At 40.9% G+C, this 27,897-nt stretch overlaps 1 protein-coding gene across 4 annotated transcripts in view; it reads right to left on the bottom strand.

The window, feature by feature from the left end:
- Positions 1–27,897, bottom strand: part of Dis3l2 (DIS3 like 3'-5' exoribonuclease 2) — a 317,733-nt gene that overhangs the window by 102,924 nt on the left and 186,912 nt on the right. For all 4 annotated transcript variants that reach the window (XM_060368782.1, XM_021657963.2, XM_060368783.1 and 1 more), the window contains one exon: positions 11,969–12,048. In XM_060368782.1, the coding sequence (XP_060224765.1) occupies positions 11,969–12,048 (80 nt within the window). The remainder of the gene's footprint in view (positions 1–11,968; positions 12,049–27,897) is intronic.

Genomic DNA, 27,897 nt, shown 5'->3' with positions numbered 1-27,897 from the left:
AAGGGGAAGGAGAAGGAAACATGCTATAGTTAAATCTTAATTTTTGTTGATTTGGCAACTATTATAAGAAATGTATCTAAAATTTCCAACTGTTTTTTGTTGTTGCTACTGTTAAATTTTTCTTAACACACTTTTTGCAATTAATAATTTAATTATAGTCTAAGCATCTGATTATATGACACTGATGTTTTTTAAATGTTTGATGGTTTAATTTTCTTTAAAAAAATCAATACTTGTACTATTTCCTGCGTGCTGAGGGATAACGTAGGTGCCAGCAGCTTCTGACAGAGCTGCCGTGCACGCTGAGCTACTCACTCATCCAGGCCTTGGCTACTCCTCCTTTCTGTACCTGAACCCTCATGAAGCCACTGGCTGTCTTTGTTCTGGTGGCCCCAGTACTTGCAAGAGGACCCAAAGTGTGCATCATGGCTACAGCCAGCTTTCTGTAGGAGAGCTTTGTAATAAAAGGGAGAACCTAGTTTGCCACATGGACATAATAAGTACGTTAAACAAGGAAAGTCTATGCCAGTTGACACAACCCTCGGTTTAAACAGGGAGGTAGGAGATGGCAAGATTCTATTGCTTTGGTAGGGGCTGTAACAGACAAATTTTAATCTTTTGAAACAATACCTCAATTACTGGCAGGACAGATTATGTTATGTTTTGTTGTTCTTTTAATTTCTGGTCACAGAGTAGTTAATGAATTCAGGCTTAAATTCATCTTAGTTGTTATAGTGCTCACAAAACAAAGACGGGTATCAACTAACTCTGTTTTTATCTTTAAAATTATTCTTTTCATCATTTGTGCCTTTTGTGAGCATTTTTCGTATGTTTGTATATCCTATTTTTGTTACTACAATGTCCTAGGATTAGGGTTTTCCATTTCTTCTTTTTGAAAAAGATTTTAAGTTTCCAAACTGTTAAATGAATTTGGGGACCAAATTCAAAGGAACTTCTTGTGTAGTTCCTATGCAAGGTGTTTGGAGACAAACTCATAAAGTGGATTTCTAGTGATGTTCTAACTATTTATCAAATAACTAACCATTTCCTATAGAAAGATGAGGCCTAGGCATTGATTTATTACAGCATGGACAAAGCTACACGGCAGAGCACAGCCTTTGCTTCCAAGGGTTGGGCTGGGGCATGAGGGGCTCAGAGTCCAGCAGAACTGTCAGCTTCTTGTGATACAGTGTGTGGTGGTGGCCACAGCGGTGATGTAACACGATCGTCACTGAGCTGACACCAGCCAAAGTCCTAGCAGAGGAGCCTGACCCGTGTCAGAGCTATATGAGTATGATTCAGTTCAGTAACACTTCAAGGGCCTTTTGTTTTTGTGCAAAGCTAGAATAAACTAAAAAGGGCAAATCTAATGGCTAAATTTCCCATTTGTATTTTATTTTCAGGAATACTTATTTTTAAAAGATTTAAAAATCACTGTACTTTGCATAGAAAATAATAACTACATCTTATATTTAAGAAACATAATATACATTCTCTAATGGTAAATGCTGTATATTAGATAAGTTTATTAGAGAAGATATTAGCTGTGTGGCTTACTTTTTCTGTAATTTTACCAAACTTCTGGTCTATTTAAAGTATCATTTCTTGAGAAAGGTATGTGAAATTAACCCATAGCAATAAAAAAATTATCAGCTCATCTTTGTATTTCTGTTAAGTTTTGTTTTATGTATTTTGAAGCCAATTATTTGTGAACGTGTGTTTAGTATTATCATATTTTCTTGAAGTGGCCCTTTGTGATCATAATTTAGTGAGTCTTTATGTGCAGTAATGCTTTCTGCATTAAAAACTGTTCGATCTACCCAAGTATGAGCTATCAGAGTCTAAGTGGCAGTGTAAGGTGATTACTCCTCATTCTCCTCAAAGAGGAAGCAAACTGAATGTGTATGTATTACGCCCACTCTGATCTTCAAATGTATCTCTAAGAGCGTCTACATTTTTCTTGTATATGTATCACGATGATTTACACAGCTACTTTTGTGGTAACTATTTTCAAAAATAAACTTTAAGATATCTTTTAGAAAAGATTCGTTGTATTTTTAATTGTACATGTACATGTCTCTGTGTGGGTATGTGCAAGTGAGCACGTGTGCCTGTGCAAGCAGCTCCTCTTGAGCTGGTGTGAGAAGCACTGGAAAGCTGTCTGCCATGGCGACTGGGAACTGACCCTGGGTCCTCTGCAAGAGGGGATGCTCTTTACTCTGAGCCATATCTATAGCCACCAAGACACCTTTCTTTTAAATAAGTCCCAAATTTAGGTCTTAAAATGCATATGAAAGTATAAGTAGACAGACTTCTGATACACTTGTATACTAAGGAATTTCGTGTTGCTTGATGTTGATAACTTGACAGACTAGTTTATTGTGAAAACAGTCAAACAAAAGGAAAGCCTTCTATCTATAAAAAACTTTTTAAGCAATTATGGTATCAAAAGAGAAGTTTTTTAAAACTTGCCCAAAGATCCACTTTATCACCTGAATTTCCTCCTATCTATTCCTCTAATTGGGCAACAGCATTAGAAATAATAAACAAAATAAAGATTACCCCATTTAAATGTAAAGAAATGTTTTAAAAGTGGTTGCATGGGTCACAGGGGAATATGACACTCAAACCCTCAACTGTCCACCATTTCCTCATAAAATCCAACACATTTTTTTTTAAAGAGGGTGAAGGAAGGATGGACAAAGATATACAATTTAAACACAAACAGTTAGTTGGAGTATATACAACAATTTCAAAGTAGATACTGGAGATAAATGAGATTGCAGAATGATCAGCTTCCTAACAGCTACAAGGTTTCTGCACATTCTCACTGACAAAAGGTTAGGGTTACAGTTTCCATTAGGGTTAGGGTAGCCAATGTGATTCCAGGTTTTTTGTTTGTTTGTTTGTTTTAACAGTAGTTTATATGGTAGACAATGTCTTTATGACAGCAGAGGACAGAGTAGAAACAAGCTTAGAGGGAAGCTGTCCTACAGCTCTCTGTGGGCACACAGGGTGGGCAATGAGGAAAGCCCAGCAGTCCCCACTAAAGAACCAAGAGCAAGCAGGTCCCTTTGGATTGACAAAGACAAATGATGAGTGAGGACAAGCCAGCTTGTGAGGCTTCCCGAAGCTCTGTCAAGTATGTAGGAAGGACAGACAGGCAATAGTGGTGGCACCACAGCCTGCTCCTTTATGTGTCTCAATGGAGGGAACGCAGATTCCTGAGTTGTGGCAGGATTGGGACAGGCTCAACAATGAAGGACACTACCTGAAGAACACTATTTATAGGATCCTTACATTTGCAGTGAGGGAAGAGATCTGGCCTGGCCTTGGGGGGCTGTGCTGAGCATCTTCTCATGAAGAAGTTCCAGGACTTCATTCTTTTCTTCCTGGTGGCAGATCCAGACATGAACTCAGCCCGTGACTTTTTAAAACTGCCACCACCAAGTCTGTGCATCAGGTTCTCTAGCCTATGCCTTGCACACAGGGTCAAGGTCTCACCAGTTCCTACTTCCCCTATGCCTCTAGAGGTGATCAGCTATGACAAGAAACTCCTGGCAAGTGTCACTCATAACACGGGGAAGTTGCTGAGGTAAGGAATGAATACCTCCCAGGAACTGCTTCTTCGATGCTGGCTTCTGACTGCTGTGGGCTTCCTAGGCATTCCTGGTAAGAGACTGGAATGGGAAGTTTACGATGGTTAGTGCTAATTTTCAGTTTGACAGGACTTGGAATCACTGCATAGACAAGCCTCCAGACTGAGGGATGATTTAGCCTCTGGAAATGTCTTCAAAGGAACTGTGTAGTGACAATTTTTGGTTTCTTTAAAAACACAGAAATGTCATGGGAATGTCTTTAATTTCAGGTGTGGGAGATGAGGCTGCTTCAGACTGTCCACCACAGCTGAATATGATTTGCCTGTGCTCTAGCAGGGGCGTGATTGTGCTGTAGATAGTTTCTACAAGTGTACAGCAGCTGGAATTTTGGGGACTCTTGAGAGGGCATATAAATGCGAGAGCTCCAAGAGTGGCTCTCGTAGCTGCTGCTGCACCTCTGCTTGCTGCTGGTGCTGTTAGTGGTTGCTGGTTCCTGCTGTTGTTGTTGCAGTTTGCCAAGTGGTCATAGAAAAAGAGACGAGAAAAAGAAATTGAATATACTGACTGCAAAGATCAAACCTGCCCCAAGGAACTTGATGCCCCTAATCAGCAGCAGCAGGAAGTAGTCTAACGATAATGACACCCTCTTTCCCCTTGTCCTTATTTCTTTCCTTCCTAGTGTTGGAGGATTGGAAGGGTAGAATAAGGATAGAGAAGGGAAGAGAGAAAAAGGAACCCACAAAGTAGCAAATGCTAGCTACAGACTGTATTGATTAGAATAATTAAGGTGGGAAGATACACGCTTAAGTGGACAGTATCATTCTTTGGGCTTGGGTGCTGAACTATATTAAAAGAAGAAATTAAGTAAGTATAAGGCACTCATTGCTCTCTGTATCCTAACTGTAAAGGAGAGGTGACTAGTTGCCTTAAGCTCCTGCTGCCCTGATATCCTTGCCATGATGCACTGTGCCCTTGAACTGTAAGCTGAGATAAACCCTTTGTCCCGAGTTGCTTTTGTCAGGGTATTTGTAAAAATATTTTATTTTTTTTACACTTTATTTTACTTTATATCCCAATTGTTGACCCCTCCCTCATCTCCTCCCAGTCCCACTCTCCCTCCTTCTCCCTGCCCCACATCCCTTTCCCCTAATCCACTGAAAGGGGGAGCCCTCCTCCCTTACTATTTGACCCTAGCCTATCAAGTCTCACCAGAACTGCCTGGGTCCTCTTCCTCTGTGGGAGGGTAAGGTCGCCTCACCATGGGGAAGAGATCAAAGAGCAGGCAACTGCGTCTATGAAAGAGACAGCCCTGCTCCCCTTACTAGGACACCCACATGAAGACTGAGCTGCCAATGGGCTACATCTGAGCAGGGGGTCTAGGTCCTCTCAGTGCATGGTCTCTGCTGGCTGTGCTGGGCCCAGATATTTTGGCTTTGTTGGTCTCCTTGTGGTGGTCCTGTCCCCTCTGCATCCTTTCATTTCCCCCTTCTTCCATAAGACTCCCTGCTATCTGCCTAAAGTTTGGCTGTGGGTCTCTGCATCTGCTTTGATCCCCTGCTGGGTAGTCTTTCATAGTCTTTCAGAGGACATCTATGGTAGATTCCCATCTGGTTCCCTGTCTTCTACCATTTCCAGTGTCTATCCTGTTTTCCCTTCTGAATGAGAATTAAGCATCCTCCCTAGGGTCCTCCTTGTTTAGCTTCTTTAGGTCTGTAGATTTTAGTATGTTTATCTTATATTATATAGGTGATATCCACTTATAAATGAATACATAGCATCAGTTTCTGGTTCTGGGTTACCTCATTCAGGATGATTGTTTCTAGTTCCATCCATTTGCCTGCAAATTTAATTATTTCCTTGTTTAAATGCTGAGTAGTATTCCATTGTATGAATGTACCACAACTTCTGTATCCAGTCTTCAGTTGAAGGACATCTAGGTTGTTTCCAGATTCTGGCTGTTATGAATAAAGCTGCAATAAACATAGTTGAGCAAATGTCCTTGTTGTATGGTGAAGCACTTTCAGGTATATGCCCAGGAGTAGAACAGCTGGATCTTGAGGTAATACTAGTCCCAATTTTCTGAAAAAGCACCAGATTAATTTCCAAAGTAGTTGTGTAAGTTTGCACTTCCACTAGGAATGGAGAAGTGTTCACCTTTCTCCACATTCTCTCCAGCATGTGTTGTCACTTGAGTTTTTTATATTAACCATTCTCGTGGGAGTAAGATAGAATCTCAGAGTAGTTTTGATTTGCATTTCCCTGATGACTAAGGATGTTGAGAAATTTTTAAGTTTTTCTCTACCATTCACTATTCCTCTATTGAGAATTCTCTGCTTAGCTCTGTACCCCATTTTTTAATTGTATCATGTGGTTTGTTGGTGTTTACTTTGAGTTCTTCATATATTCTGGATATTAGCCCTCTATTAGATGAAGGGTTGGTGAAGATCTTTTCCCAGTCTGTACACTGTCATTTTGTTCTGTTGACAGTGTCCTTTGCTTTGCATAAGTTTTTCAGTTTCATTTTGTTCTGTTGACAGTGTCCTTTGCTTTGCATAAGTTTTTCAGTTTCATTTTGTTCTGTTGACAGTGTCCTTTGCTTTGCAGAAGTTTTTCAGTTTCATGAGGTCCCATTTATTAATTGTTGATCTTAGAGCCTGTGCTGTTGGTGTTCTGTTCAGGAAGTTGTCTCCTGTGCCAATGAGGCTCTTCCTACTTTTTCTCCCAACAGATTTAGTATGTCTGGTTTTATGTAGAGGTCTTTGATCCATTTGGACAGTAATTCTGTGTGATTAATTTTTGAGATCAAGGGGATACAATTTGGAAAGGAAGAAGTCAAGGTGTCACTAGTCGCAGATGACATGATAGTATACTTGAGTGACCCTAATTCTGCCAAGGAACTCCTACAACTGATAAACACCTTCAGCAAAGTAGCTGGATACAAAATTAACTCAAAAAACAAACAAACAAAAAACAGTAGCCCTCCTGTATGCAAAAGACCAATGGGCTGACAAGGGAAACAACACCTTTCACAACAGCCAGGAAAAACATAAAGTATCTTAGTGTAACTCTAACGAAGCAAATAAAAGACTATATATATATATATATATATATATATATATATATATATATTTCAAGTCTCTGAAGAAAGAAACTGAAGACAATATCAGAAGATGGAAAGATCTCCCGTGCTCATGGATTGATAGGATTAACATAGTAAAAATGGCCATTTACCAAAAGCAATCTACAGATTCAATGCAATTCCTATCAAAATACCAACACAATTCTTTTTTTTAACAGTAAAATATTTTATTTTTTTATTAATTACAGTTTATTCACTTTGTATCCCCCCTGTTTCTCCCTCTCTCCTCTCCTCCCAGTTACACCCTCCCTCCTCCCCACCCATGTCCCTCTCCCAGTCCACTTATAAGGGAGGTCCTCCTCCCCTTCCCTCTGATCCTAATCTATCAGGTCTCATCAGGAGTGGCTGCATTGTCTTCTTCTGTGGCCTGGCAAGGCTGCTCTCCCCTCGGGGGAGGTGATAAAAGAGCAGGCCAATCAGTTTATGTCAGAGGCAGTCCCTCTTCCCATTACTATGGAAACCAATGGACGCTGAACTGCCATGGGCTACCTCTGTGCAGGGGTTCCAGGCCATCTCCACGAGTGGTCCTTGGCTGGGGTATCAGTCTCAGAAAAGAACCCTGTGCACAGATTTTTTGGATCTGTTGCTGTCCTTGTGGCGCTCCTGTCCTCTCCAGGTCTTACTATCTCCCACTTCTTTCATAAGATTCCCTGCACTCCAACACAATTCTTTATAGACCTTGAAAGAACAATTCTCAACTTCATTTGGAAAAACAAAAAACCCAAAGTAGCTAAAACAATCCTGTATAATGAAAGATCTTCTAGAGGTATCTTCATCTCTAATCTCAAGCTGTACAACAGAGCAACAGTAATAAAAACTGCATGGTACTGCCATAGTACCATGAATCAATGGAATCAAATTGAAGACCCCGAAATAAACCCACACACAAACAGACACCTGATTTTTAATAAAAAAGCCAAAATCATACAATGGAAAAAGACAGCATCTTCAATAAATGGTGCGAGTCTAACTGGATGTGTACATACAGAAAAATGAAATTGATCCATATTTACCACTCTGCACAAAACTGTCAGGGTATTTCATCACAGCAATAGGAAAGTAAATAAATAAAGACAGCTGGGCAGTCAAGAAGCCTCACTAGGAGAGAGGTGCCCTGAGAGCAGAGGAAGACAACTCTTCTGAGGTTTACAGGCTGGAAGATAGCCATTGCCCCATGTACCATCTTTTGCCAGGGTAGGAGGAGGGCCCTTCTTTCAATGAGTCAGGTAGGCAGGTGCCTATGCAAAGGGCTGGGCACTTTGGTTTGGGATTTGATGCTTTAGAGATGGAAGAAGCCAAGAGGAGACAAAAACGATGTGACTATGGGCATCCAAATGGACATTCTATTAAGATCCCCTGCTTAGTTATATATAAAATCTAAATTTGAATTTCCACAAAGCATCAAGAATAATTGGATTTAGAGTTCTTCACTTATTTTCTTATTCATTCATTCTTTATTTCATTCATTATTCACCCATTCATTTTTTTTTCCTCTGTGGTTTCAGTATTTGCACAAAATTGTGCAACTATCAACCAATTCCAAATAGAAACCCAAGTTCATTAGCAGTTGTTTTTACTTTCCTGTTCATTTTCTTCTAAGTCCTGTCAAGGATAACCCTGCTATGTCCAATGACAGAGCAAACATTAGAGAACACAAATTATAAAACAAGACACTGTAGAATTATGGGGGTTCAGAATCAACTAAAGCTAAAGGTGCTGCCTGACAGTTTGCTTTTGACACTTAGGGAACTTATAGAAAAACAGTAAGTGAACAAAATGGGTATCTATTATCAAGATTCCAACTTTTCCAGTACAGATGAGCTTGCTAAGAGACCTTGCAAGCCAGGGAGCCATACAGCCTAGTTCTTACAGAGGCAGGAAGACTCTACCATGTGGCGAATGGGTTCACACTTTATCAGCCACAAGACATGAAAGAATATTTAGGTTTCTTAGCTCGGATGTTGTGATTCAGAAGATAAATGATTGCTCTTGTTTAGAAGGGTTTTCACATGAAGCACTATTTGTGCTGCAGGGCACTGAGGAACATTAATGGGACTAACAAATGGAAAACTGCAGAAAGATAACAGTATTTCTGACTCTTTCAGGAGAGGATTTCCTAAGAGTTACACAATCTTATAGCAGATTGGGTTGCCCCTAAGGTAAAAAGTTAAAATGCAATCTGGATATTCAATAAAGTGAATACCACAAGGGTTATTAGGAAACCAGAGGGTGAGCTTACAGCTGCGGTATTCCCACACTGAAGTCATGAGGTCACCTGTGAGGTGTGTTGCAAGCAATCTGTCTCAATCATAAAATACTGGGATTTACTGTCTTCAGATTTGGGGCTATCAATACACTACCTTCTTATTAAATATTCTCTTAAGAAAAAGTGAGGAAGCTACATTGCTGGATAGTGTTTCTCCACTTAGGTTTGTTTTGGGGCTGAAGGAGTGAACCTAGATCAGGTGAGTGGTGGACGCACTGCTTTGGCAGGAGGGGGGGTCACACTTCCTCCTCATTTTAGTTAATCTTAATACTTCACACATTGGTTGTCTGACAGGAAAGACCTGGGCACACACTGGAACTCTAGGAAAGGGAGTGTGAGCACTGCAAGGCTCATCTGTCTGTAGTTTTGATTTCTCACAGAATAGGCATTCAAATGATTTCTGTGGGGCCAAACGAAAACACAACTTTTATGCAATATTTTCTTTAAATAAATATAGATTATGTAAATATGGTGAGAAAACATTATTTGCTTTAAAAAAAAAACAGTAAATATTTTTTCCTCTAAATTGGAATTGACAATGAACTGGTAACTAATGTAACTTGAACTTAGCCAATGCTGTCCCAATCCAAACTGGACTTGCCTTTTCACTTTTCATCTCCCTGGATAAATGATCCTGGCAGAACCAGCTGTCACAATGGCCAACTGTGGAAGTGCCACCATAAAAATGCTTGACTGACTACCTCAGGCCTTTCCCCAGACTTCCCTGGTTTCTTCCTTTTGCTGTGGCCTCACCAAATGCACAGATGTCAACTGTCTCTCTGGAAGGGAAGAAATACCTAGCACACAGGAGGGTCTCATCACCTGGTGCAGTGGGTGACAGCTGGGCAGCTTGTGATTTCTGGCACCTCATAATTTTTTGCTACAAAGTTTTTTTTTCATTACAAAGCTACTATTACCACATTATAAACTTTGGAAAGTACAGCAGAGAGGAAAATCGCTTGTGCTCCCATCGTCTTAGGAAGCTCTCTGCTGTTAGGTAATGCTTACCTTCCTTTATGGCTCTCCTATTATAGTTTTATGACATTGTCTGTTAGTTTTATTTATTCTCTTGCCCTTCAAAAATAGGTTAGCAGCAATTCATATACGTGCATATCATGAGGTAAGCAATTCTATGTGATAGCCTGTCTGAAACCAGCATGTCTTCCTGACTTTCCAGTTTCTACCTGTGGATAGTTCCCCATCATCCAGGTGAGCCTCCTGTCTTTTTTTTCTCAATCCTGCCACTTGTTTCCACAGATTCTTCTCTTCCTCATCTCTGTCTTACCTCACCCCTGGTGGACCTTGGCCCCATCTCCAGTCCAGGTCTGTATGCCTATACTTGTAAAGTTTCTCTGACCTATTTCCCCTCTTTTCCCTCAGTCTTTTGATAACCTATTTTCCCCACTGTGGCTGAATTCCTGCTGAACAATGTGTGGTCTGACAAATAAAGAACATTATTTGCCGCTAATCTGCTTTTCTTGTAGTATTTTTTACCCATTTCCTCCCCGAAACCTTTGCCCACACACTTGCATAGTAGCCATGAAGTGGCTCTGCAGAGAGAGTGAGGAGAGACATATGCTACTTCCCTGCTCTCCCTACAAGTTCGAGAGTTTGGGGCTAGCAGAGATACAGAAATGGGTATTAGGCTTCTGCCACAGACAGCTATACTGGAGAGAATAAACATATCAGCTGTCCTCAACCACTAACAGAGAAGAGCTGTAACCCCAAGGGGAGGAAGACCCCGCATCACCAGGCTTCTGCTTGTGGCACTGTTCACACTGGCTCTTTGGAGAGTGAGATCTGCAGAGCGAGCAGGCTCGCTCAAGCTTCTGCACACAGCAGAGACTGCTCAGAAGGTAAGGCATTGGGCCAAAGTTGACTCTTGTAAATAAGCTGCTCTAATTTTAGATTATAGAAACATATAACAGAATACTGTGCTGAGGATAGAGCTCTGTAACAGAGGGTTGTCTAGCACATATGAGCTTTATCCACAGGATTATTTTGGTGGTGATGGGGTGGTGGTGGAGACAGCTCCTACTAAACAGTGTTTGGCAACACGCTCTTTCTTGCCTTATGCCTACTAATCATCATTGCTCACTGCAACTGAGAAGGAAACACAACACAGGTTTGCACCAGACAAGGGGTGAATACTCTGAAAGGGGGCCGTCAATGCTCTGTGGCAGAGTGAAATCAAAAGGATGCACACACCTCATTTACATACCATCAAAGGCCATGTTAGTTCAAGGTAATGCCCAGGAATAACCAAAGTCAACAGTGGTTACCGAGGCACCCCTGTAGAAAAGGGTCAGAAGGGCCTGAAAACTGTATCTGTGGGGATGGAGGGGAGTGATATTGTTTTTTCTCCACACCTTCCACAGGACTGTTGACAATCAGCTGCTGCTACAGTCACCCATGACTGTGGCCCTGACTTTTCTTTCACCCAAAGAATGTTTAAAAGGCCCTTAACAGCTGGCCATCAATCTTTTAAATAGACAAAGAGCTACAAGGAAGCTTGGGGCTTTTGCAGGTCAGGCCTAGACAGTCATGTCTCAGGACATGAGGTTGGCCTGCTGCCAACCTCAGTGCATGTCTTGAGAGAAGCCTCTCCATGCCAAGCTTGAAGGAAACATCAGCCTCTCTTAGGTAGAACCCACAGGAGACTTCCCACTATTCCTCATATTCAAGCTAACAGGAGATCTGAGGCCTTGAAGTAGCTCTTCTGCTCTCATGGCTACCTCTTCTAAGACCTACAAACAGCTGGTGAGAGGACATTTCTCATTCTCTCCCTCTTCAGAGCCTCTGCGGGGCCTCAACTTTTAGCTCGTATAGCTAATTTCAGGAACGAAGCAAACCCATCCTTGCCCATTAAGCTGCCTAAAGAACGTGAGGAAGTCTGACATAGTGTGCAGCACGTGTGTGTGCAGGCTGCCTACTGCACAGAGCAGCAGGGGATTTCCATCCTACCGTCAGTGAGCGGCCTGCAGGAGAGGGCGTCGTCCAGGTCTCGAGCAGTTGATGGGTCGATGGTGAAGATACATTCTTTTCTAGGAAAGATGGAACACAGAATTAGCACACACAATCCACTGCCATAGACTGTTAAAGAACAGTTTGTTTTGCACATAAGGAGGGAAAAATGTGAGCTTGGGAGACAAAAATGTGATGACTATTTTCTTCCTCTCTGTAACTTGACCCTTACATCTCCTTGCTCTGAGAGAGAACAGAAGTCGCCAGGGAGCCAGCAGGTGGCTTCCAGAAAAAAAGCTTCCCAACAAGAATTCTGTTCCAAGAGTGGCAGGTCATTTTGGTGAGGTTCTTTCTAGTGCCTGATCGTTGGCCTGCCTGTCCCCAGGTATATGGGAGTAGGTCCTGCAAGGTTCAGCTGCAGATACTTTCCTGCACCTTCTCCAATCCAGGGAAGCAGAGTATTCCAAATAATGTTACCTGGCTTCTGACATGGGGACAAGATCCAAGAATAGGTTATTTTAAAATAATTGGGGGCCAGACAGTTAAGCTAGTCAATCATAATGTAATTCCATTCAGAAAAATACCAGACCACAGCAATTCTATGATGATATGGAATTGAGATAAGAAGACTACCCAGAAGCTCAGGGGTCAGCTGCTGTATCCTAGAGTAGACAATGTGACAGGAACAAAGAAAGAGACCCTGTTTCAGCAAGGTGGAGGAGAAAATCCACTCCTGAACGTACTGTGATCCCTACACATATGCTATAGCAAACTGAGGACACGATGCACTTCAGACACAGGACTAAAAGGACCTGAGCTGGATACGACTGGAAAACCTCCTCATTGGGGACTAGCTTTCACGGTACCAGAAGACACTGTGCAAGTTTCCAGAGCAGGGAAGCACCCATCAGGCCTTCTCAGCGACAATGCTTATAAACCACAACAATGAACATCATAGCAAGATAACCCTAAGAGTGCAGTGGTGGCATGCATACCTTGATGGTAACCAATAGCTCGCTAATTGGGTGTAAGGCCCACTCAACAGGACAGAAATCAAGACAGAAACCTAGCCAACTATCTGGGGATAGTGAAGTCAGGACCTTGGAGGAGAACCTACAATCACCATCTTACTAAACCAGCATAATCCCTAATTACTTTTGAAAAATTTATCCTTAAACCCACAGGTAAGTATAGTTCTTACTCCTCCTCAAGGAAACTGCTCTTTGTAAAAGATGGAGACACCTAGTTAAAATACAGAACAGATACATCTACAACACAACTCCTGCACCTAAGGCTCAAGGAGAAGGAGTGAAAAGGTTTTAATAGCAAGAGGAACTGGCAGTTTGGTGTGAGACCAGGTCTTCTAGAAATGTCAAAGAAGCCACGCCCATGAAGTTTCACCAACATGGCTGCCTAAACATGACCTAAACAAGGATGACCGCAATAGCCACCCTAATATGGATAGGGAAAGCCCCCAGGGCCTTAATCCCAGACAAAGTACTACCAGCAACCAAGTAAGTATGAGAGGGATAAAAATAGTCCTCTTCAGGAAGAGCACACCAATTGGTTATCCAATACCAAATGGTCATCCTTAAAAACCTTAAAAACAGATGCATACAAGTGAAATTTTATGGAAAAAAGCAGGTTGTATTTATATATGTACAAACTATGTCTCATGCATACATTAGAGAAAACAAAGAAAATTAAAGAATTAAAGAAAACGAGGCCATTATTTGAAAGAGAATGGGGGTATATGGGAGTATACGGGAGGAGATGGAGAGAGGAAATAAAAGAGAGAAAATGATGGAATTATAATCTTCTAAAAATAAAATATGATAAACAAACAACAGGCAGCAGGAATACAGCTCAGTGGAAAGGGGTTGGACCATGTCTGAGTTCTTAGCTTCAATATAGACCCAATATTAAGGGAAAGTAAAACACTAAGAAATAAGTTTGTTTGGTGTGATTTTATTTTCAACATTCTCAAAAGCACAGATTTAGAATGACAGAGTAGGTCAGTGGTTGTCAGGGCCTGAAAATGAGGTGTGTATAAGCAAGCAGGGGGTTAGAATTTTGCTAATCTTGTCTTTGGTGTCTAAGATCTATATGTGATTTAAAAGCATGGACATGCATACCAAATAAAGGTCAATGTTTCTGTTTGTTCACTTAAAAATCATTTAAAATTGTGATATGTGTATTAAGACTTTCTTTTTTTCAGTGTTTGAGGATATACTTGCATATAATGTTTTGATCAAACCCACCCCCTATTCCCTTGCCTTCAATTCTTTCCCTCTCAATCCCCACCACTTTTCCCTTCCAGCTTCACAAAGTCTTAAAACAAAACAAAACAACAACAACAACAAAAAAAAAAAAAACAAAGCAAAGAATTGTGTTGGTACTTTGATGGGAATTGCATTGAATCTGTAGATTGCCTTTGGTAAGATGGCCATTTTTACTATGTTAATCCTGCCACGCCATGAGCATGGGATATCTTTCCATCTTCTCATATCTTCTTCTAATTCTTTCTTCAGAGACTTGAAATTTTTTTCATACAAGTCTTTGACTTGCTTGGTTAGGGTTACACCAAGGCACCTTATGTCATTTGTGGCTATTGTGAAGGGTGTTGTTTCCCTAATTTCTTTCTCAGCCCTTTTGTCAGGAGGGCTACTGAGTTTTTTGAGTTAATTTTGTATCCGGCCACTTTGCTGAAGGTGTTTATCAGCTGGAGGAGTTCCCTGGTAGAATTTTTGGGGTCACTCAGGTATACTATCATATCATATGCAAATAGTGATAATTTGACTTCTTCCTTTCCAATTTGTATCCCCTTGATCTCCTTCAACTGTCTTATTGCTCTAACAAGGACTTCCAGCACTATGTTGAAGAGATATGGAGAGAGTGGGCAGCCTTGCCTTGTCCCTGATTTCAGTGGGATTGCTTTAAGTTTCTCTCCACTTAGTTTGATGTTGGCTATAGGCTTGCTGTATATTGCCTTTACGATGTTTAGATATGTGCCTTGTATCCCTGATCTCCCATCAAATTACCAACACAATTCTTTACAGACATTGAAAGAAAAATTCTCAACTTCATATGGAACAACAAGAATTGCTAAAACAATTCTCTACAATAAAAGATCTTCTGGAGTTATCTCCATCCCTGATCTTAAGCTGTACTATAGAGCAACAGTAATAAAAACTGCATGGTACTGGCATAGAAACAGAATGGTAGATCAGTGGAACCGAACAGAAGATCCAGAAATAAACCCACACACTTATGGACACCTGATCTTTGACAAAGATGCCAAAGCCATACAATGGAAAAAAGATAGTATCTTCAACAAATGGTGCTGGTCTAACTGGATATCTACATGTAGAAAAATGAAAATAGATCCATACTTATCACCCTGCACAAAACTAAAGTCCAAGTGGATCAAAGACCTCAATATAAAACCAGATACATTAAATCGGTTAGAAGAAAAAGTGGGAAGACCCTAGAACTCACTGGTACAGGAGATAACTTCCTGAACAGAATACCAACAGCACAGGCTCTAAGAGCAACAATCAATAAATGGGACCTCATGAAACTGAAAAGCTTCTGTAAAGCAAAGGACACCATCATCAAAACAAAATGAATGCCTACAGATTGGGAAATGATCTTCACCAACCCTCTATCTGACAGAGGGCTAATATCCAGTATATATTAAGAACTAAAGAAGCTGTAAAGCAACAAACCAAGTAATCCAATTGAAAAATGGGGAACAGAGCTAAACAGAGAATTCTCGATAGAGGAATTTCGAATGGCAGAGAAACACTTAAAGAAATGCTCAACCTCATTAGCCATCAGGGAATTACAAAACAAAATGACCCTGAGATTTCACCTTACACCCATCAGAATGGCCAAGATCAAAATCTCAAGTGACAACACATGCTGGAGAAGTTGTGGAGAAAGGGGAACCCTCCTCCACTGCTGGTGGGAATGTAAACTTGTACAACCACTCTGGAAATCAATCTGGCGCTTTCTCAGACAACTAGGAATAGCGCTTCCTCAAGATCCAGCCATACCACTCCTAGGCATATATCCAAAAGAAGCTCAAGTACACAATAAGGACATTTGCTCAACCGTGTTTGTAGCAGCTTTATTTGTAATAGTCAGAAGCTGGAAACAACCCAGATGCCCCTCAACTGAAGAATGGATGCAGAAATTGTGGCACATCTACACAATGGAATTACTCAGCAATGAAAAATAAGGAAACCATGAAATTTGCAAGTAAATGGTGGGAACTGGAAAAGATCATCCTGAGTGAGCTATCCCAGAAGCAGAAAGATGCACACGGTATATATTCACTCATATAAACATATAATATAGGATAAACCTACTAAAATCTGAACGCCCAAAGAACTAATCAAGAGGGAGGACTCTGACTAAAATGCTCAATCCCCATCCCGAAAGGCAAAGAGGATGGACATCAGAAGAAGAAGAAAACAGGAAACAAGTTAGGAACCTGCCACAAAGGGCCTCTGAAAGGCTCTGCCCTGCAGACTATCAAAGCAGATGCTGAGACTTATGGCCAACTATTGGGCAGAGTGCATGGAATCTTATGAAAGAAGTGAGAAATAGTAAGATCTGGAGAAGACAGGAACTCCACAAGGAGAGTAACAGAATCAGAAAATTTGAACACAGGGGTCTTTCCTGAGACTCATATTCCAATCAAGTACCATGCATGGAGATGTAGCCCATGGCAGTTCAGTGTCCAAGTGGGTTCCATAGTAATGGGAAGAGGGACTGTCTCTGACAGAAACTGATTGGCCTGTTCTTTGACACCTCCCCCTGAGTGGGGAGCAGCCTTACCAGGCTACAGAAGATGACAGTGCAGCCACTCCTGATGAGACCTGATAGACTAAGATCAGAAGGAAGGAGAGGGGGACCTCCCCTATCAGTGGACTTGGGGAGGGGCATTCGTGAAGATGAGGGAGGGAAGGTGGGATTAAGAGGGGAGGAGGAAGGGGTTTATAGGGAAATACAAAGTGAATAAAGTATAATTAATAAAAGTTTTTTTTTAAAAAGGAAGGAGGAGGCTATAATCAGAGTGTAAAGTGAATAAATAAATAAACAAAGCAAACAAACAAACACCTGAGTCCTGTTAGAGCTTCCTGTATGTGCATGGGCGAGGACTACCTGCAGGTAGCCTCTCAGGGTCCTCATCCCTGCAGAAAACTGACTCTACCTCTCCCAGCAGGCATCAGTTCTCAGTAGCTCCTCAGCTAAGAGTGGAACAACTTGTTGAGCCCCTCTTCATCCATGCTGGGATTTTGGCTGACTTGATTGTGTGCAGCCACAGGTGATTTAAGTTTAAATGTGCAGCAAATACTGTTTAACTGCAGACATCCACTACACTCTTTCTGCTCCCTCTTCTGCAATGATCCCTGAGCCTTGTGGGTAAGAGACTGTAATACAGGTGTTCCATTTAGAGCTGGGCACTCCCCAGTCTGTTATTCTCTGTACATCGACCAACTACGGCTCTCTGTATTACTCTCTATCTACTGCAAAAAGAAGTGTCTCTGACGAGGGCTGAGAGATGCACTAATACACGGTATAAAGATTAATTTAGGGGCAGTTTATTACTTTATCCAGTTAGTAGACTAATCAATAGTATTAGGTTCTCTTAGGGCTATGAGCTAGTCAGCCACAGGCTTTGGTCCAGTCTATGAATTCCATCTTGTGAAGTAGGCTTTGAGTCCAATCAGAAAGTAGTGGTCACTTTCATAGCATTTGTGCCACTATTTCCTAAGTGGTCATGTCTCGCCAGGTCAGTCATTACCACAGCTCTCAGGATTCACAGCAGGGTAAGACTGTGAATGACTACCCCACACCCAGGAACATGCACACAACCTTTCAGCACTATGAAATCTAGCCAGTCGGATGAAGCTGCCAGTTTGTCACTAGATCTCCCATGTCCTCAAGTACTTGATTTTTTTTTTTCAATCATAGTGCCTTATCATCAAGTTCTGGAGGTGACTAAGAGCAACAGCAACAGCCTTTAATGTTTGCATGTGGGGGAGGTTCTAGGATAACTCCATCTAAATTCCTTTTGTGCATGTGTATACTGTAATATATATTACAAATATAATATATTCTATATATGTAAGTTTCCAAATGGCATTTTCAAAGATCTTTAGTGTTATTCTTTCCCATGTTCCCTCCTCTACCCTGTCCTTCCATCCTCTACCCCATTTAAAAAAGATTTACTTATTTAATGTTTTAATGTACGCATGAGTGTATGTATATGTGCTATGTGTGTATGAATGCAGTGCCCACAGAGGCCAGAACACGGCATTTGACCCCGCGAAGCTGGCACTGCAGACAGCTGGGAGCACCCTGACGTGAGTGCTAGAACACTCAGGTCCTCTGCAAGAGCAGCAAGTACCCTCAACCACTGCGTGTTCTCTCTAGCCTCTTTCCCCACCACTCTCATTTAACCCTTCCTGTTCCATTAGTCACTTTCCCTACTTTATAGTGCTATGTTCTGTCCTCCTTTCCTTGAAATCCTCCCCCTCATGACACCTAGTTTCTTAACTTTTATGGGTACTCCAATTAAACACGTCTAAAGTTCAAAACTAACATCTACGTATAAGAAAGTGTGACATTTGTCTATTGGGAACTGGGTTATCTCAAAATGATTTCCAGATCTATCCATTTACCTGAAAATTTCATACTTATTTACAGCTTAATAATATTCATGGGGCTGGAGGGATGGCTCAGAGGTTAAGAGCACTGGCTGTTCTTCCAGAGGTCCTGAGTTCAGTTCCCAGCAACCACATGGTGGCTCACAGTCATCTATAGTGAGATCTGGTGCCCTCTACTGACATGCAGGTGTACATGCAGAATACTATTTACATAATAAATAAATCTTAAAAAATAATATTCAATTGTGTAAATGTACTACATTTTTATTATTCATTCATTAGTTGATACACATCTAAGCTGTTTCCCATTTCTGCCTATTGGGAATAAAGCAATAATGAACACGGACAAGCAATTTTCTCTGTAGTAGGACACACAATTGTTGGGAAATCTGCCTCGGAGTGGTAGAGCTGGATCATGTGGTAAATCTACTTCTATATTTTTGAGGACCTTCCACACGGCTTTTCACGGTGAATACATCAGTTTGCACTCGTAACATCAGTAAAGTGTTGCTCTTTCCTTACATCCATGCTAGCATCTGCTGTATGTATGTTTGCATGTATGTATGTATGCATGTATGCGTAATGTATTCATTCGATTCTTAAATATTAGCCTTTCTAACTGTTATAAGATGAAATGATGGATGAATGGTAACAGAAAGTACCCAGAATATTAAATTGATTCTGACTATGCAGTAATTGATTGTATGATGAGGGAGGACCTTGAACTTAGTTCACAAGGTAAAGGAAGAACACACTGCTCCTTGTTCATTTTTGTCTCCTCCATAAAACCTACTCAAATGCTTCACGAACACTGAGTACTCAATAAAAACACTTGTGTAACTAAATCTGACATGTCACATGGGGAAGCAGGGATGGTTGGGTTCTTTTATTTCATCACAATGACATCATAAGATGCTGAAAGAATGTACCTCTAGGTCAAAAAAAATGTTGTTTGGGTGAGGCATGGTTTATTAATTTACTTGGAGGATTAACTAGAAAGTTGTATCTCTGTAGATGTCTCTGGGGCTTCTGGGGCATTCATTTCGATAAAACACAATGAATGAATGCTAATGCCTACCAGGACATTTCTAGCCGAAAACAGAGCTAGTCTTTGGCAATACAGTATGACCTCTGTGGTTAGTTTGTATTCCCGCACCCCTTGCTCTCCCACAGTTGTTTTCTGAGTAAAATCCTAGTTTATTCCATCATGATATTTTTTATCTGCTCTTAAACCAGAAACACAAAATCTAAGTTAAAGTGAAAAAGGAACAGTACTCTGAGGTCTTCCTGTGAAGATAAGCTCCACAAGTGATCCTTCGGGACAGGGTCTGCACGCAAGCATGGCCTGTCACCTGCTTGTGAACAACCTGACAGCCAACACCAGCTTTTTCACTTTTACAACATGTTTAATTCTTATTTTATATGTACGGGTGCTTTGCCTGATTCTTTGTATGTGTGCCACTTCTGTGTTTGAGGTCTGCAGAAGCCAGAAAAAAGTGTCAGATCCTCTGCAACTAGAGTTACAGATGGTTGTGAGCTGTCTTGTAAATGCTGGGCATTAAATCTGGGCACTCTGGAAGAGCAGCCAGTGCTCTTAACTGCTAAACCATCCTTCCAGCCCCAATTTTGCATTTTTTAAATGGTTGAAAACAAATCAAAAAGTATGATTTCATGGCACATGAGAATTTTATTAATTCATTTATATCAGTTCAAATATTTCTTGATTGGCATACTTTTTTGACACAATAACAGACTTGGTTAACACAAGCAGAATGCTTAAAATGTTTACTGTATGAAAGGATGGGGTGTAGCTCACTGACAAAACAACTGTTCCAGCTTGAGGCTTGATCCTCAACACTGAAGAATATTACTACATGGTCTAGATAGAATGTTGACAATGACTTTAAGTTGATGTTTCTAATGAATTAAATGAAAACATTCAATCAATGTTTGTATATGCTAAACTGATTTTCTAATTATAATACTTCTTTGTGTCTTTAAGTTGGTATCAGCAGTTCCTGCTAGATGCATTTGCTGCCAGACTCATCTGCCTCTGGCTCTTTTCTGTCATATAGCATCTCCCTGAAGCTGGGTTCTAGAAGGGAGCAACTTTGGAGAGCAACGACTGGCAATTTAGTACCAAGTAGGCCTGCCCTTAAAGACAATGTAAGAAGCCAACAGGGGGCTATGGTGCTTGCTGCAGAAAGACTAATGGATACAGGAACGAATATGACCATTCAGTGCTCTTCTATGCATACTTATGGGTGAAGTTGGCACAATACAAGGAAACAGTCTTGTGAGCTGATCTCAGATGCATAAATTTTTATGCTTTATGCTTAAGTTTCTGTCTTTACTTTGGCTCCTAGGAAACTCAGAAAAAAACATCTGTAACTTGCTTCTAAAAGACAGTTGCAGTTTCTAGCTTTTACGTTGGTTTTAGCTATTTTCCTATTCAAAGATATCTTTTGTTCCATTTCCTAATTTAAAGAGAGTTACTGCATTATATATAGTATCTCAAGCTTCCCAAAGCTGAATTGGGGGAGGGAGGAAGAGTATAAACAAATCCATATACATGAAGATTAGAATGTTAAGGACATGCTGGGACAAAGAGCCGTGCAGTATGGACTAAGAACAAACGCCTAGACAGAGTCAAACTCAGAATGCTCCCAACAAGGATTTGTTCTGCAGGACTGGACTCTAAATTTGTCCTCCCACTACGGAAAGCAACCCAGTAATGAACAATGAGTGACCCTGCAAAGCCTCAGTCCTCAGTACTAAGACCCAGCGATTTAACTTCCTGTCATCTCCGCAACAACAACATGGTGAGTGGAGGCTCCTTCTGGTTGTGGGCTACAGTGGATGAAGGTGCTCTGCATCCTGTAGCTGCTTCCCTCTGCTAACATGCTTGAGATTTTATTGGCTCCCTTTTTGGAAGGCTTTGGTCTCACAACATGCAGGGAGCAGCCTGGCCTGCCAGCTTTCAGAACCTGTGAGACAAATATTTAAAGAGTTCCGCAACAATGGTTAGAAAGAAGCTAAACCTGACCCACAGAAAATAAAGTGCCAGGTGGGGGAGGGAAGAAGGAGACTCCAGGATGCTGCAGAATTCCAATTCTGAGCAACAGTTATGTAACCTGAAAACACGTGACTGAGGGGCTAGCAGAACTTTTTAAAGGGACAGTAAACTTCCAAGACAGTTTTCTTTGAAGCCATTGTAATTAAAAGCCTTCTGTATCTCCTTATTATCCAGCCAAGAGCCCAAGAAATAGCTAAACAGAAGAGATTCCTGCTCTTTCATCTTTCACATCCTTTAGGTGATCCTGTCTCCTTTGTCCCCTCAAGGTGCTACCATCTCTGACACTTTCGGTTGGAAGCAGTGGCCTAGTCTCCACTGGGTCACTATTCACCTCACCAGATTTTGGCCACGACCCCTACCAGTTATCACAGAAATTTCTCCCCAAGCTCATAGTTATTGCCAGAATAATCAGCAATAGTAAATATATGGTCTAAACCCTTTATCAGCTCCTTCGGGCACTCTTCTAGTTAAGATTTCACATTCTCAACTTGTGTAGCCTCTATTATCTCAATCACTGTTTGTTCTATTTCTGTATGGGGACATTCTCCTTACAAATTTCCAAGCTCTAAGACCAACCTTGTTTTTAAAGGCCCAGGGGCAATGTTATCTTTCCCCAGGGCTCTCCAGGACTCTACAGAGTAGAAGCGACATCCTCTGTCCTATTCTACCCAGGCGTGTGACCTGTTCCTCTCTGATGGCACTGGCCACACTGTCCTTGATATACTAACAGGACTTAGGTACACATCTTACCACTGAGATATGCCAGAGACAATATCAGGCGTGGCAGACATTACCTGCATCTGTAATTCTGAGAGCATGCATGCAATGATGAGTTGCTTGGGAGATGAATGAAAAAGAACTCAAAGGCTCTCCTTAGCACTTTTCCACTCAATGTTGCCACATTGAGAAACACATTTAGGATTAGAACTCATGACTCCCTGGAATGGGATTCTGTGGTCACACCAGTGTTATTGTTTCCAAGGGTGTCCTTTTCTGTCTTCATCCCATCTTCTTTTCTCATAAAATAGTGTTTTACAAACTGTGGTTTGGGAACCATTTCCAGATTAACAAAATTTATAGAGGTCCTCCTCTGCCCGTGACTCTTGGTTTGTCTCCTTGGGAGCAAGCAATGATGGTGGGGAGGATCTGGGTCAACGGTGGTGAATGGGTAAAAAAGAATGAAAAAAAAAAATCTAAGAAATAACTTCAATAGGATAAAAAATAAAATGTCTACTCCAACACTTTCTTAGAGATGGTGTCATGGTTAATAAAGCAGAAAGTTTTATTTAAAACATATCCGAAGAAATAGACAAAGAGAGTGCTTATCCATGGTACTGTGTCCTTGAGAACACTGCTACTGAGCCCAGCTAGATGAGTGCAGCATCGTCTCATAACTGCTTCATGACCTGGACTCGCTGTTCAAAGTTCAGCCCACCCTTCCTGCTCTTGGAGGAGGAGCAACAGCCACCTTTAAAATGGCAGCTGACAGAGCGCTAATACTAGTTCCTTCTCTCAGTTTTACTGACATAACTGATGCTGAGGAGGTCTGACACACATTCCAGATTTTAAAAAATGGTACAAGTCTAAGGTCACCAATCCTGTACTTCTACCTTCCACTCAGTAATGAAGTGACATTCATGAAAACATACTATGGGCAGAAAGAAATGGCACAGCATTCTTGAAAAGCCTCTTTTTACCTAGCCAGGAATTTTTAACTGTGGGTCCACAAAAGGCAGCCTCAAGTGCTGGCAAACATTTGCAAGTGAATGCAGTTCTTAGGTTCTTTGACTTTTTATAGGACAAGGATGAAATGCGACTCAGAACCACCTGAAATGACTTTTCCCTGTTCCATTCTTTTACTCACTCACCCACTGAACTTCTCATGGCTCTGAAAATGCCACATGACAAGACTCAGCTGCTACTGTGGGAGCCAGGGAGGCAGCCGCAGCCAGTGAAGCCGTGGTGTAAATGCAGAGAATGTTCTTAACACAACCTCCCTCCCCTGAATTCCTGGGGACACTGAAAGAGTAGTAAACTGCTCCACAGAGGAGCAGACCCATCAGAGGTGACTCCTCGCAGCTCAAGGCTATGTAATGAGTTCCAGAGTATCCTGGGCCTCATAGTAAAACCCCAAGTCTCCTTTCCCATAACCTCATTAGAGGTCACCATTTAGCCATATTTGCTGCTGTTGCTGCTGCTGTTGCTGCTGCTGCTGCTTCTGCTACCTCTTCCTTCTCCTCCTCTTCTTCCCTCCAAGTTTTCCTTTATACATTGGCTTATTTTCTTTTCATATCTGAACTCCCAATAGAAGTTATGCTATAGAACTCTCCATGCCCCCGTATTGCAATATGTGTTTGAAGCCTTCAGGGCATTCTATGGCATCACACTATAGTCTAATCCAAGAAGGTAGTGTGCTTCTATTGCCCATTTTAATTCAACTGTCCATTACAAACCTCCAACATTTTTTCTCTTCCTGATCCAGAATATAATCAGCTTCCACACCGTAACTGTTAGTTACACTTCTTTGGTCTGTTTAATATCCACTCAACTTTTAACAGAACACCGCTGTTTTAGAAGAACCAGGTCAGCTGCCTTGTTCTGCTTTATCAGAGTATTTCCTCATAGAAGGGAAAAAAGAAAGATGAAGATAAATAAATCAAATGTTAGGGGTAGAAGCGCCTGCCATTTATTCCAGAAATCAAGAAGTGGAAGCAAGATGATCATGAATTTGAGGCTAGCCTGGGCACTTGTGAAGCTCTGGGATAGCTTGGGCAACGGAGCAACAAACAGCCTGTCGCCAAATTAATCTCCTCCATATCTCCATAAACAGAAAGTTTTGTTTGAAGTGTTGACTGCTATAAAGAGGTTGAATCTTTAAAGAGTGAGTGTTCTAAGCACTTCCCTGGTGAGGTATGAGCTTCACAGTTCATCCTATCGGAAGGCACACTGTCAGACTGCCTCATTTTGGTAGTTTAAGGTACTAACAGCTGGACCAGGCTATCTGATAGCTTCTTGTTACCCAACACAAGAAAATGTCTTCTATGGAAAGAGACTCTCAGATCTTACGAATGATTCACAAAAGAACAACCATTCAGCTGGTGGTTTCAGCATTCTTGGATGGTTTTCACTTAACTATAATTTTAACTATAAAGTTATAAAATTGTATATGCACTGGCTGGTGCTCATCTGTTGAGAGGAGTTTTTGGGGACCTACCCTGCCCCTCTTCTCTCTCTCTCTTCTCTCCTCCCCCTTTTATATCATTACAAAGTCATTAAGTTTTTTAACTTCAATGTATTATAAATTACTGTTACTATTTTTTAAGACAAGATCTTACTATGTATCAAGGTTGATCTTGAATTAAAAATCAAGTTTTCGCTTCAGATTTCTGAGTATTTAGAAATAATTTTATTGTTTAATACTTAAACTCTCCTTTATTTTCCATTCTTTATCTTTTCCCTGTCCCCAATACTTAAATCGTTCCATCAATTTCTGGTTTATCCATCCATCATCTCTTTCTTTTCTTCCTTTCCTTTCTTCTTTCTTTTCTCCCCTCCCTCCCCCCTCTCTCTATCTGTGTATGTGTGTGTGTGTGTGCTGACCCACAGCCTAGGCAACTGCTTTATGACATCCTCAATCCCTGTGAGATAAATAGGTAGGTACGGATGTACATACCTACAAACATCCATATCCTAAAAAGTCACTGTAACATTTCAGAGACCACAGTCATAGACTCACTACTGTTAGAAGCTCACTCCAATCAAAATGTGATCTCTGATGTCTCCAAATCCAAGCCATGAGATACATCAACACACATCTTGAATCCTTGGGGGGAAGGATGGGGAAAGAGTGCATTGCCTCATTAGGTATGCCTTCAACTTTAGTTAGCTATGATACTTATAAAGCATGATGGGAGCCTGAAGTGAAATACGACTGACAGACTATATTCAGACCTGTTTTAGCCACAAAGATTAACTGACTCCCTTTAAACCACAAAACCTTTCAAACACAACACTTCCCAAAAAATTTGCCCATTTCTTTTTTTCCTAAATGGACTATAACTGTGTATAATTGTAGTCCTTTTCATAAATTTTCACTTATTTTTTTTATTTATTTATTTATTTATTTATTTATTTGTCAAGAACAAATCCAATTTGTTGGAACCAGTGAAGCATCAACATGAAGAAGAGAAAAAGGCCAGAGTTCTTTCACCCAATGAATATGTAGTTGGCATCTGTCTACTGTCTGGGTGTTCAGGGCCCATCTGAAGACAGACAGAGGTTTTTATCCAGCTAGACTCTAGTGGGGCAAGAGAGATAAAATAAAAAGTATTAAAATTAGAGCACAGAAAGAAAAGAAACAGCAAGCAGCTAACTACAATGATGGCCCAGCACTGGAGTCTCGGTAGGCTGTAATGAGAATGGCCATGGGAAAAGGCCTTGAAGGAAGTGAGCCTACTGTTTGCTCAGGGCAAAGACTATGCCTCCCCCCGCCCCCCCTCAGTGAGCTGACTTAAAGCACGAAACATCCTCAACCAAGCACTTCTAAAGAGGGGGCAAAGAGAGCTGTCTCTTTGAACAGTTATGTCCTGGTTCAGACGACTTAATAGCTAGGGTTTCCAATGTTCTGAAAACAGTATTTATACCTATACCAAGGGGAGTGAGGCTATTGGGTGATTCCTCCAGGCCCAGAAAGTCCCTTTATCCCAAGCTCTCTGAACAACTATTTCTCTCTCTCTCTCTCTCTCTCTCTCTCTCTCGCTTGTTTTCTTTTTGTTTCTTTTTGTTTGTTTGTTTGTTTGTTTGTTTTTCAAGAGAGGGTTTCTCTGTATAGCCTTGGCTGTCCTGTACTTGCTTTGTGGACCAAGCTAGCCTCAAACTCAGAGATCTGCCTGCCCTTGCCTCTGTCTCCTAAGTACTGGGATTAAAGGCATGTGCCACCACTACCTAGCTTGTTTCTTTCTCTTTTACTCTGGTAGTAGGTTCAATATCATCCAGCCTTAAAGTATCAAACTGTGGTTACTTTAAGATGGACAATAAGAAAACTGACCAATAAAAATTAAGTATATAAAGTAATTAAATAAAAATTAAGTATATATGTATGTAGATATAGACTCAGTTACTAAGTGATCTTATAGTTAATATTAGTAATTAAGATTGTAATTAAAAACAAACAAACAAAAATCTGTGTTTCCTTCAGCTGGCTATCAAGGGAAATCAGGACCACTTGGCTACAGTTTGTGAATTTGTTGCTATTTAATAAATTCTGACCTTGTGGAAAGACACAAATGTGTCTATCAATGTTCTTACGTTGCACATGCACAGGCTAAGTGTGTGTTCTGAACATTCTTCTGTATTTTCACATTACAGCATTTGCACATGAACACTATTTCCATCTATTCAATCACTTCCACCCCAGGGTCAATCCTTCATTGCATTGCCAGGGTAAGCAGGGTGAAATCTCTATTCTGGCTGCTTCCTGTTGAGTGGGGGCAGAGAAGAGGGTGGGATGGGGAATAGGCCTTAGAGTGGTGAGATCTGTGTAGGTTCAGGCAGGATCTGAAGAAGGGCCTGAGTGTCTTGCTCTGGTAGTTGAATTAAATCTGAGGAAGGGTTTCTCTTCAACAGAAAAAAAAAAAAAGCAAGCAAACAAACAAAACCAACCATAAAAAAGAAGACAAAAAAGATGGGAGGGAGACAAAGGCCAGTTTCAAATGAACTCCTAATTGCTGGACAGGGTGGTTCACGCCTTTAATACTAACAATAAGGAGGCAGAAGAAGGTGGGTCTTCGTGAGTTAACGGCCAGTCTGGTCTACAGAGTGAGTTATACATCATACATACATACATGCATATATACATACCAAACAAAGTTTTGCTATAGGTGGCTAAGTTAAAATGAACTTTATATACAACTTTACAGTGAATTTGTAAGTTCATAGAATTTTGATATTAAATCTCATCAAATGGGATATTCATTTGTAAGTCTAAAAGAGTAAAATTCTAAGTAGTTCTTTTTAGAACAGGCTATATTAATACAAAAAATAGGAGAGAAACAGACAAAAAAGTAGTGTATGTCTGAATATACTTTCTCTTAAATATACTACCCTTTTAAATTTGATTCACAAGTTCCAGAAGCAACATAGTTAACATGTAAAAATAAAACAGAAAGTGTAAC

This window comes from Meriones unguiculatus, chromosome 15 (genome assembly GCF_030254825.1).
Source record: "Meriones unguiculatus strain TT.TT164.6M chromosome 15, Bangor_MerUng_6.1, whole genome shotgun sequence".
In the NCBI taxonomy this organism is placed as follows: domain Eukaryota; kingdom Metazoa; phylum Chordata; class Mammalia; order Rodentia; family Muridae; genus Meriones; species Meriones unguiculatus.
This window is presented reverse-complemented; position numbering and strand designations above follow the sequence as displayed.